The 12,699-nt window shown below is 40.0% G+C and overlaps 1 protein-coding gene across 1 annotated transcript; it reads left to right on the forward strand.

Moving 5' to 3' along the window:
* The first annotated feature begins 9,141 nt into the window (after window positions 1-9,141).
* On the forward strand, window positions 9,142-12,395 carry LOC107145294 (granzyme B-like). The gene is made up of 5 exons (XM_015489179.2): window positions 9,142-9,306; window positions 10,322-10,469; window positions 10,972-11,107; window positions 11,260-11,526; window positions 12,143-12,395. Exons 1-5 carry the CDS (start codon window positions 9,252-9,254, stop codon window positions 12,302-12,304), a joined length of 768 nt encoding a protein of 255 aa, XP_015344665.1. The 5' UTR covers window positions 9,142-9,251; the 3' UTR covers window positions 12,305-12,395.
* Window positions 12,396-12,699: the final 304 nt, after the last annotated feature.

The raw sequence follows: 12,699 nt of genomic DNA on the forward strand, positions 1-12,699 counted from the left end.
TATTTCAAAGAGCTACCTTGACACACACATAATCCACATGAGGAAAGGAATCTATAGTTAAAAACATTTAACTATATAACATTTAAAAACTTATATTGTAGCCTGTAATGCCTTTTGATAGATGAGGATCATGAATCCCAGAAAGGCAACTGAGCCACATAGCTGAAGAGGAGCCAGGGTTCCTAACCCAGGTCAGGTCTTTTCCAGGTGAGAGACAGACTCAAAGGTAAAAGAGGTCCAACAAGTGATCTTATTCCCCCATTAGTGACAACTTCCCAGTCCAATAAGGTGCTCTTCAGCCTCTGTCTTCCCTGGAGGGAGAGCACTTAGGCTCACCAGAGCAGCCACTCCCCAGGGAAGACTCATTATAAGATCACTTTCCTTTGGTGAGCTGAAATCTGCCCACTGTGGCTTCCACTATTTCTCAGAGTGGTAGAGAGAGAAGTTTTCAATGTGGCAAGCTGTGCATGTACACTTTCTGAAACAGTGTGACCTTTCTGAGTCTGTTTCATCTTTAAATGTGATAAAAGATAACTCCCATGCATAATGTGAAGAATTCAGTGAGGTAACATATAAATCTCTTTAGGCATGCTTCAAGACATGGTAAGGTATGAACTAATATTAATGTGCTCTCTCTCTTCCTCAATTTCCTTTTCATTATATTCTTGTTTAAAACAACAAATTCTGCTATTAAATGACATCCTTAACTATTTCAGGATAGCTATGGTGTACCCCTTACCTCAGTTCATCTTTTCCCTACATGAGTCAGCGAGGAGTTAATTTCACAGTAAAGACCCTTTCTTCTGGGACACTTAGCAGAGCCCTGTCTGGAAATCCTCTTGGGATAAGACTTTCTTCCCTTTTATAATCTGTTACAACCACTATGGAGACAAGAGGGAAAAACATGATTTCTCTGTTGCTATAAGGACTGGGGCAAAGGTGAGATTTTTGGAGAGAAAGAAGCTAATCCAAAGGACATGGACTGATACTTATCCTGGTGATTCTGTCCCCATTTTGTTCTCAAGAGTTAGTGAGTGCCATTTATGACCAGTGTGTAGGCATTTAAGATGCTCATAGCTGCAAAGCCAAAGTCTTAGCATATAGTTCCAGGGGGAATTGGATATCTGACTCCTCTAAGCCTCAAGGATAGATTCAATACTTTGGTGATTTTAGCATGGTCCTGAGTCTCCCATGCTTAGAAACCTGAGACAAGAGAACATAAAAATGTCTAGTTTCCAGTCATAGTTGGAAGTTCTCATAAATGAACATAAGGAATGCAGTTGGAATGTTGGAGTTGGTTCCTCAGTAAGTCACCCTGCCACTGTACCATGGTATAATGCTCTCGGAGATGCAGAGGTTTCTGCAATACCTGATTTCTCATAAGGAAGACCTTGAAGGATCACCTGCAATGGTCCAGATATTCTACTCTGTTCATGCGTTTCTTGTATTGTTCCAGAGATATTGGTCTTAAGCAGAAAAAACTAAATACAACCAGGATGAGATTAGATGATAGAAAGGGGATGTGACATGAGATTATTGGGCATGAATTAGATAAAGAGAAAGAATAATCAGTTTTGCAATCACATATGGGAGGTTCTGGTAAATGATTCAGCAGCATTCCTCTGACTTACCCCAAACCAGACTATTTGCCACATCCTATGCAGACATGGTAAGAACATACACAGCATGAGAGCCTGAGAAAGATGATAACAGAAAGAATCCATCACTCTAGAAAGTTAAAATATTACCTTTAGGTCCCGTGGAAACAGGAAGCTTTGGGGGAAGGAAGTGGCCTTAGTGGCACAGTTGCTAAAGTAACCACATTACAATATCCACAACGTCCAGTTATCAACAAAAAATTACCAAAAAACCCCAAAGAAATAGTAAAGTATAATCCAATTTCAAAAAGAGAAAACTACATAAAACAGATGAGTGATCCTCAGTAAGGTTAATAGTTGATTTTTCATCAGAAACCATGGAAACCAAAAAGAAGTGAGAGGATATATTCAAAGGGCAGAAAGAAAAAAAAAACCTTTGAGGTCAGATTTCTATATCTGGAAAAACTGTCATTCAAAATTGAGGGATAAATGAAGATATCCACAGATTAGAGGGGAAAAAATGTAGGGTACCAGCCTCCAAGAAATGCTGAAGGGAGTCCTTTAGGCTGAACAAAAGGACACTAGGTATTAACTTGAAGTTAAATGTCAAGTGAAAAAAATAAGGATCTCCAGTAAAGTCAACTACATAGGTAAATATGAAAATATTGTATTTTTGAATGTAGATCCTCTTTTGGATCCTACATGATTTTTTAAAAATGCATAAAACAATGTTAATTTGCACACAATATATTAGGATGTAATATATGATAATAACGAAGAGGGAGATGGATCTGGATAGGAGCAGAGTTAATGTGTAATGTTGAAGACAAAGTTTATTAATTCACACAAAATCAATATAAATTTAGGATATTAACTGTACTCCCTATAGTAACCATTAAGAAAGTAACTTAAAAATATACTCAGAAAAGAAAATAAATGGTTCAAAATAGTACATTAGAAAAAGAAAAACACAAAAGTCAGAAATATTGGATAGATTGAAGAGCAAAAAATATATGACAAAAACACATAGCAAAACAGCAGAAAAAGTTTCTCATTATCAATAATCACTTCAGTGTGATGGACTAAACTCACCAATTCAAAGGCAGGGATTGGAAAAATGGATTAAAACTATGATCTAACTATATGCTGCTTTTGAGACTTACCTTAGATCCTACTATATAAAAAGGGTGAGAATGAAAGAACATGAAAAGATATTCCATGCAAATAGTAATCTAAAGAGAGCTAAAGTGGCTTTTAACATCAGACAAAATAGACTGTAAAATAAATCATATTAAAAGACACAAAGAACATTGCATATTGAATAAAAGCCAATACCTCAAGAAGACAATATATATGTAACCTTCACAGACTTATATGCTCCAAACATCAGCTCTCCAGAAAGATGAAGCAAACATTGGCAGAGTTGAAGGGAGAAATTGACAGTTATATAAAAATCTTTGGGAACTTCCATACCTCTCTGACAGCAACAGAATGCACATTTCTCTCAAGTGCATATGAATCATTCTCCAGAATACACAATATGCTGTGCCACAAACCAATTTTTAGTATGTTCAAAAAAGATTGAAATAATTCAAATTCTTTTCTCTAGTCACAATAAAAGAAAGCTAGAAATCAATAACAGAAGGGAAATAAAAGTTCACAAACTTAAGAAATTGAAATACCCACATAAGTAATCAATGGGTCAAAGAAGAAATCACAAGAGAAACTAGACAATTTATTGAGATAAAAGGAAATATAACATAACAGAATGGATGGGATACAGAAAAATCAGTGCTCAGAGGGAAATATATAACTGGAAACATGTACATAAAAAAGGAAAGATCTCAAGTCAACACCACAACTTTGTACACTTGAAAGAATTAACAAAAGATCAAATAACTCAACCCAGCCACAGGAAGAAAATTATGAACATTAGAAAGAAATCAGCAAAATGAAAAGAAATAAAACCACAGGTGGTTTCTTTCAAAAGATAACAAAATTGACAAACTTTTAGCTATATCAACTCAGAACAAAATGATTCATATTACTAAAGGCAGAAATGAAACTAGAGACATTCTACCCATGAAGAAAAGGTTACAAAAGAACATTTGTACCCAGCAAAATTGGATAATCTATATGAAATGGACAAACACCTAGAAATCCAGAAATTGTCACAACTGACTCAAGAAAAATGAGAAAACTGACCTATAACCAGTAAAGAGTTTGAGTCAGTAATCAAAAAATCTCCTAATAAAGAAAACCTCAGGACCAGAGAGCTTCACTGGCAAATTATAATAAACATTTACATAAGATTAACACCAAATTCTTCTCTCAAAAAAACAGAAGAGGAGGTAAACTTCCTGACATTCAGAGGCAAACACCAGGATACTAAAGTGAAAATGTCCAAAGAAAAGAAAATTACACACCAATATTCTTTATGAATATACATACAAAAATCCTAACAAAATTATAGTAAATCAAAGCTGACTGCACAATAAGAGGATTTTACCTCAATGACTAAGTGAGATTTATTCCAGGAATGCAATGGGTAGTTCAACATAAGGAAACAATCAAGGTGATATACTATATTGATAGTATAGAGAGGCAAGGCCATACAGTCAACTCAATAGATACAGAAAAAAAAAACATTAGAAAAAATTCAAAACTCCTTCATGATTTACAAAATTCAGCAAACTAGGAAAAGGAAAAATTCCTTAACATCATAAAGGATGTTTATCAAAAACCAAAAGCTACCATCATACACAGTGTTGGAAGACTAAAAACTTCCCCCTAGCTTTAGGAACAAGATAACAATGCCCACTTTCACTGCATATCCACTGTTATTCAACATTGTACAAGATTTTCTATACAAGCAATTAGGCAAGACAATGATTTTAAAAAGACATTTAACTTGGAAGAAAAAAGTAAAACTATTTTTATTTGCAGATGCTTACCGTATTATAAAGAATATATAGAATATCCAAACAAAAAACAGACATAGTTTAGTAAATGAATTCAGCAATTTGAAAGATACAAGATTAGTTGTGTTTCTGTAAACCAGCAATGTGTATGACAGAAAAGAAGATTAAGAAAAAATTCCATTTAAGAGAATATCCAAAAGAATAAAATATCTAAAACTAAATTTCACAAAGGAAATGGAAAATTGTGCACTGAAAACTACAATGCATAGATGAAATAAAGTACAGAAGGCCTAATTAAATGGAAAGACATTCCATGTTAATAGATTAGAATTAATAGATTATTGGTAATAGATTATTGGTAAATGGCAGTGCTCCTCAGATTCAATATATCATCTATCAAAATTCCAGTGGCTTTTGCTTCTGAAATCAAAAAGATAATGCAATGGAATTGCAAGAATCCCCAAAAAGCAAAAACAGTATTGAAAAAGAAAAAAGTTTAAGGACTTCCAATTCTCAAAGCTTACTATAAGTTATAATAATCAAAATATGGTGGTACTGGTATAAGAGACACATGGGCCAATGAAATGGAATTGAGGTTCAGAAATAACCCAACATTTATAGCCAATTGATCTTTAATAAAAGTGGTCAAGGAAGTTTTCACCATTCAGTGAAGAAAGAATAATATCTTCAATAAATGGAACTGGGACAATGGGACAACCACAGGCAAAAGAATATGATGAACCTCCATCTCACTCCATGCTTCATAATTAACTCAGAATAGATCAACAGACTATGTAATAGTTAAAAACATAAAACTCTTAGAAGAAATCCTCAGGGAAATCTTCTTGCCCTTCTGATTTGACAATGGATTCTTGGGTCTGACACCAACAGAACAAACAAACCATGAAATAAATAAGTTGGACTTCACAAAAATCTTGTGTATTAAATGACAGCATTGAGAAAATGAAAAGTCAACCAGCAGAAAGGGAAAAAATGCTTTAAAATCACAGAAAAATCAGGATGGTTGCATATTCCATCTATACAAGAAGAAACACTGGTGTGTTATTCCTACCCTGGGAAATAGCCTTGAATAATTAAGAAAAATAACACCTGAAAGTAATAAAATCATTTACAGTACTTTCTAGAATAAAGACTTTTAAAAGAGTTTGGTATCCATGACATGTGAAGAACTCTGATAACTCAACAGTGAAACACCAAACAATGTAATTTTTTAAATGGGCATAGGGCTTGAGTTAACATCTTTCCAAAGAAGATATGCAAATGAACACTCAAAAAGGGGCACAACATTATTAGTCATGAAGGAAATGCAAATCAAAACCAAAGTGTCACACCACTTCACACCACTACAAAAAGTATAATAACAATAACAAAAAAGTAAGCGTTGGCAAGCAAGTGGAGAAATAGGAACCCTCATACATTGTGGGTTGGAATGTAAAATGGCACAGCTACTGTGGATAATGCTTTGGTTCCTCAAGAATTTCAACATTGGATTACCATATGACCCAGAAATTCCGTTCCTAGATATGTATCCAAGAGAAAGAAAGAAAAACATTGGGCAACAGAAATTTGTAAACAAATGTTTATCGCTGAATTAACCATAACAGCCAAAATGTAGAAACAATACGAATGCTCATCAAGAGATGAGTGAATGAATTGTGTGTAACACAATTGTCATAGGACATAATGAAATACCAATACATGCTATGGCTTGGATGGATCTCAGAACATTTATCTAAGTGAAAGAAGCCAGGCCCAACAGATACATACATGATTTCAATTCTATGAAATATCCAGAATATGCAAATCTATAGAGACTGAAAAAGTAGTGGTTGCCAGGGGTGGTGTGCGGAATGGTAGTGTAAAGGGGAAAGTGGAGTTACTGAGAGGCTACAGAGTGTCCTGGGGAGATGAAAAACTTGGAATTAAAGAGAAGTTGTTCTTGCACATTTTGAATTCATGAAATGCCACTGAAATTGTACACTTTAAAGTAATTAATTGTGTATTCTGTGAATTCCACCTCAATATTAATTTATTTTTCTGCAGTATGGCAAATCAAAGCCAGGGCTTCACACGTACTGAACTACACTACACCTCTAGTCCAACTTCCATGTCTTTATAAATAGGCCATATCCAATGCTTATCATGATCTCTTTTTAATTTAAAAAATGCAGATATTATATGAAAAAAAAGTGTTAGATCATGTAAGACATTAAAGGTAATTACCATGCATGGCAAGAAATCAGGTAATTTTAATTCTTTTTGCTCAAACTGTTTTTTAAATTGTACAACTTTAAGAATTAAATGCATATTAATTTTTAATAACTAGGAAAAAGATACTATGGAAATATTAACTGATTTTTTTCAGTATTAGGGATTAAACGCAGGGCCCTGCATTTGCACAGATTCATTGAGCTACATCTCTAGCCCTGAGACAGGGTCTCACTAAGTTGCCCAGGCTGTCCTCAATCCTTGTAATCTTCCTGCCTCAACCTCCTGTGTAGAAGGGACTAATCGATTTTTTAAAAAAGCATAAAGACAGTGTTTATACTGTAGGGTTGAGGATAAAAGGAAATTGCATTACATGTACAGAATTGTCCCAAGTATTTAGAATATACTGCTTTAGTTTAAACATCTGTCTGTGGGAGACAGAAAAATATGTGTTACTTTTCCTTTCCACTTTCTTTTTTTTAATATTTACTTTTTAGTTATAGGTGGACACAATATCTTTATTTTATATTTATGTAGTGTTGAGGATCGAACCCAGTGTCTCACACATGTTCAGCAAGTGTTCAACCTCTGAGCCACAACCTAGGCCCTTCCTTTCTACTTCCTAAATTTTCTTGATGACCCATAATAACCACAATCAGAAAGGTAATTCATTTTTAAAATTTTACTGTTGGACCCATTAATTTTTTTGTATCATTTTTTAGTTGTTCATGGACCTTTATTTATTTTACTTATTTATTTGCAATGCTGAGAATCCAGCCCAGTGCCTCCACATGCTACCACTGAGTCACAACCCCAGCCCCATTAATTTTTTTTTAAGTAGAGCTTTTATAAATGTAGATGGTTGGCTATTGACAAGGAGGATGTAGAATAATTTATGTTGAAACATATGTTCCTCCTAGAAAGATTGTAAAATAAAGAGAAAACAAAGATGAAAATCATCAGGATCCAACTATTTCTGGATGTAGTTGACATTAGAACAACATGGATTTCAATTGGAGAAGTCTGCATATATGTGGACTATGGTAGGCAGGTGGATTTGTGAAAATCTGGAAAACAAAAAAAGGAAACTCATAGCCTAGAATATTGAAAAAATTTAAGAAAAGAGTGTATGATGAATGCATAAAAATGTACATAATAGTCTATTTTAGCATTTGCTACCATTCAATATGCATGAATCTATTATAAAGGTTAAAATTCATCAAAACTCATACACACAAACTTGGATCATACACGATGCCGCTCAGTGGAGGGAAAGGCAAAAAAAGTGAAGAGGCTGCATTAAATCTTGACTGCATAAATGAACTGCAGCACATCCTGGACCACTGCAGTAATTTCATAGCCATCTCCTGTTGCTGTTGCAGTGAGCTCCCATGTTGTAACTCTTTAAAAGCCCCCTTAATGCTGGTCATCTCCAGGTGAGCTCCACACTTTCAAAGGTAGATCATATTTAGTTGTTCTTGTAACAGACCTGAGCATGGGCTCAGCTAGAAGCAATCCTTCACTTCCAGTGGAGTATGAACATCAGCATTACCAGTGTCCACTGTGAACATTCTGTCAAGAGCTTGCCTTTCTGGCCAAACATAGGGGGTATTAAAAGGACAATTATTGTCTTTGGCTGCCCAGCATGCTTTTTCATGTCACATGGTATTAGTAACCTGACTATCCTTTAGGATACCAGCTCTCTTTCATCCTTAGATCAATTGGTTTGGGTGGGACCTAGCCTAGTCTACACTAAGAAGTAGGAGTGACTTAGCTCAGGTCAATCAGAGGATTCAACTCCTGGAGCCTCAGCAACTTGTTAATTTAAGCGAGTGAATGTTCAGTGTGAAGATTTTGCTTAACACATTAAGACGAGAGGTTGACTCTATCACACTGAGTTTTGGTAATTAAATGAGAGATGTATAAAATCACCCTGGGAAGAAGGCATGATGATGAACAGTTTGCCAGGTAGGATTAGAGGGTGGTTGACTTGCCTTGTTACGGTCTATACTTCGCGCTACCTTAGCCCTTCCCAAAGCGTGCCCTTCTCATCTTCTACCAGAAGGTCAGGGAAAGAAGACACATCTCCAACATGCTTGGTCCTAGCACAAGAGATGGAGGCACATCTGCTAAATGCATGTCTGCTACAGAAATTACCCTATTGAGCTTAGCAGCAGGGAATAGAGACCATAGATGGTTGTATCACTGGGAACCCAGTGGCCAATACCACATCCTACAGTCTCCACCTTATGCTCTTGGGTTCCCGTTCTGAGCTGGAACAGGTGGTGCACTCTGATGTGGTCACAGCCTGATTCTCACACAACCACTCAGAAGACGTCATCAGGCCAGGCAGTGGGGGTAGGGAGCTCTCATAGAAAGCCTTCTATGATGAAGCACCTTAAAAACAGACAGAAACACAAGATCAAGGAGCCCATTCCACCTTCTTCTGCCCCTGGGGACTAAAAGACAACAAGGAGGAAGCTTCATAAGTCCTTCTAGGAAGATGCATTTGTGCCTGCTCCTATTAGCCTTCTTTCTGCCTCCCAAGGCAAGGGCAGGTGAGTGACCATCCCCACTCTCAGAGGTCTAACCCTAACCCACAGGTGGCAGAGAATTCCTGTCCCTTTTTCACATCCCAGATCCATCCTTCTACCCAGAGCCTTCTGAATCCCAGTATCAGCCCCACTGCAGAACCCCAAGGGAGACACTGGGAAAGCTAGCAATAGGAACATAGTGGGCAGAAGTCTGTTTGGAAGAAGAGCCAGTGGATGCAGACCCCTGCCTAGACCCCATTCTGGTCATCTGGAAACTAGGGCTACAAGTGCACCCCAGAGGGTGAAAGGGAGGAAATGTTCAATTCTCCTGGAAAGGGGCAAAGTGGGTCTGGCAACTGTGTCTGAGGTGAGACAGGTGCACCCCTTGCCAACTGCTTAAGAGAACTCTAGAGCCCAGGTGACCTCAGAAATGGTGGAATAACTGTCTCCAGAACACTTCCTTTGCTCAATCCCAAGGCACTCCATCCCTTTCGCCAACTCTGTTTCTCTTCCCAGACCTCTGGTGACTCCCCTGTTTTCTAGTGAGAGCCACTGTGGCAGACACTAACTTCTCTGCTTTCCAGAACCCCAGCAGCACTGCCCTACCAACCCTCACCCAGAGACAATCTAGAGCCATTCCTTTGTGCATCCCATGGACTACATGTCAGGCACTAGGAAATAGGACAGAACAACATCTAGAGTAAACTGCAGTCCTGGCCAGTAGCAAGCAGCCAGTGTCCTTGGCATCACAGCACTCAGGAGGGCCTCAGAAATTTCTGGAAGCAGAAAGCTCCTCTGGGATTTGATTGTCCCTAGAAATGTATGCTCAACTCCACCTATGTAAGGAAGAAGAATTCATAGACCAACACCTGCTTTCCTTCCCGTTCTCAGAAGAGGAAGTTGAGGCCCCCTTACTCAGCCCCTGCCCAGACTCAGGTCATCCAAGGTTCCCAAATGCCCCACAGTTCTGGAGGCATGGAACGGATGGCCACCTGCTGGATTCAGTGGGTGCAAACAAACAGGGTGATTTTTTCTTCAGGGGAGATCATCGGGGGACATGAATCCAAGCCCCACTCCCGGCCCTACATGGCCTATCTTCAGTTTGTTGCTCAGGGTGTACAGAAGAAGTGTGGTGGGTTCCTGATAAGAGAAGACTTTGTGCTGACGGCCGCTCACTGCTTAGGGAGGTGAGGAGCAGGAACAGCCCAGACCCACCTAAAAACATTACACAGAGACCTCTGCCTCCTTCTCAGTAGACACATAGACACCTGGGAGAATATGTGCAGGAGAAGCCTTTACGGGTGGGAAAGAGGGTGAGACAAGTCTTATGGGGGGCAAGGCAGGTGACTCAAGAGGCACTACTGTGCAAGAAAGACCAAGGTGGCCAAGCCTGCCATATCAAGAGCTGGGAGTGTGCTTTGCTATGACAATGCAAACTTAAAATATTTGCATGTGTTTTCCTGGGCATGATTGAGTCCTGAAAACCTATGGTTCAGATACCAATGGCTTCAGAAATCTCCTCAACTGGTAAGAAGCAGAGGGCACTGTCACTCAGCCAAGGCCTCCTGTCCTCTCTGATCCCCCTTCAGCTACAGCTCTACCCTGCTCTGCTGTAGCCTGCTCTTCACAGCTCCTAGATGTATTCTTTATGACTCCACATCACCCATGACCACTGCACTCTCTATGCAGGCCAATGAACGTCACCCTGGGAGCACACAACATTGAAAAGCAGGAGAAGACCCAGCAGGTCATCCCAGTGAAAAGAACCATCCCCCATCCAGACTATGACGATCATTACTTGTACAATGACATCATGTTATTGGAGGTATGTCCCGTTCCCTGCTGCCTCTGCCCTCCCTAGTGCAGGTGCTACCCTCCCACCATGACCCTGCCCTTTTACTGACTTGCACCCTGGCCATCATGGTGTCCAGGCCCAGAGGCCCTTATCTGAACTGAACTCTTTCTTCTCCCCCATAGCTAGAGAAAAAAGCCAAGTTGAATGCAGCTGTGCAGCCTATCAAGCTGCCCAGGGGCAAGGACAAGGTGAAGCCTGGGAAGGTGTGTCTTGTGGCTGGCTGGGGGAGAGTGTCCCCAAATGGCAAATGCTCCAACACACTGCAGGAGGTAAAGCTGAAAGTGCAGAAGCACCAGGTGTGCGAGCGCGAGGAATTTTTAAAAGAGTACTACAAGAGTAGCATCCAGATATGTGTGGGGGATCCAAAGGAAAACAAAACTTCCTTTAAGGTGAGACTGAGTGTCTGTCTCTCTTGGATCTGAGGAGAGGGGTGTTTGGGAGAATATCTGGGGCCTGGAGACCAGGCAGCATGAGCCTCCTTCACCCAGTTGGCTGTGATTTCTCCCTGGAAAGAGAAGAAGGGAGCAGCTGGGAGTACCTAGGGCCTGCATTGAATGATGCCTGCCTGGAAAGCTGAGCTAGCAGTGCTCCACACTGCCTCAGCTCACAGGCATTAGAGACCTGTGCACCTATGTGTGCAGTTGCTCTCACTAAGTGGCTCCTCGGTGCTGGCACCCACCCTGGTCCCTGGGCTCATCCTCCATGCTGTTGTCTGTGCCACTAAAGTGCTTCCACAACCTTGAACAATGCAACAGTGGTCCCACACATTTTCATAGGGAGATGATCCCAGATACTGGGGATCAGGACAGAGGCCGACCCTGGGAGGGAGGTGAAGTAATAACAATGTCCACAGTCAGAACATATCAGCTGAGGGCCCCCAGGGTCCTGCATAGTCCTCTGAAAGCAGACCCTACATTTCGTCCTTGTCTGAGAGGTAGTCTGAGATGGCAGGGAGGATCCAACTAGGAGGATACAGGCTCAGTCCTTCCTCTTCTCTCTTCACAGGGGGACTCTGGAGGCCCTCTTGTGTGTAACCATGTGGCCCAAGGAATTGTCTCTTCTGGAAAACCAAACAGGAAACCTCCAGGCATCTACACCAAAGTCTCCAGATTTCTACAATGGATTAAGGAAACCATGAAAAGCCACCAACTGCAAGAGACAGACTAAACCACCTCTGTAACTAACCTGTTTTCCCAGAATGAGTCTAGAATCACCCTGGAGGAGGTGCCAACAACTGAATAAATGTCTCTTAGCCATGTAGGAAGGCTGGTTTCTTCTTTGTTCACTGGCCTTCATTCACAGGGTCTGTGTGCCAGGCAGCCAATGACGAAATTCTACTGTTTTCTGCTTCTCTCTTCTCTGTCTCCCCTCAACACCTGCCTAAATCCCACACAAAGCTGTGACCCAGGTCCTTTCCCACTCCACCTTCTCTGGGGCTTGCCCTTCTGCCAATGTTGGAGCTGGGCACCACCAGGAGAAATTTTGGATAGCTCTTGTCCTGGGTCTCATGGTGAGGTTTCCACCTCCTTCCATGTATGAGGGGACAGAGAGGAAGGGGAGAG

The sequence above is a fragment of the Marmota marmota genome, unplaced genomic scaffold (genome assembly GCF_001458135.2).
Source record: "Marmota marmota marmota unplaced genomic scaffold, marMar, whole genome shotgun sequence".
NCBI classification, from domain to species: Eukaryota; Metazoa; Chordata; class Mammalia; order Rodentia; family Sciuridae; genus Marmota; species Marmota marmota.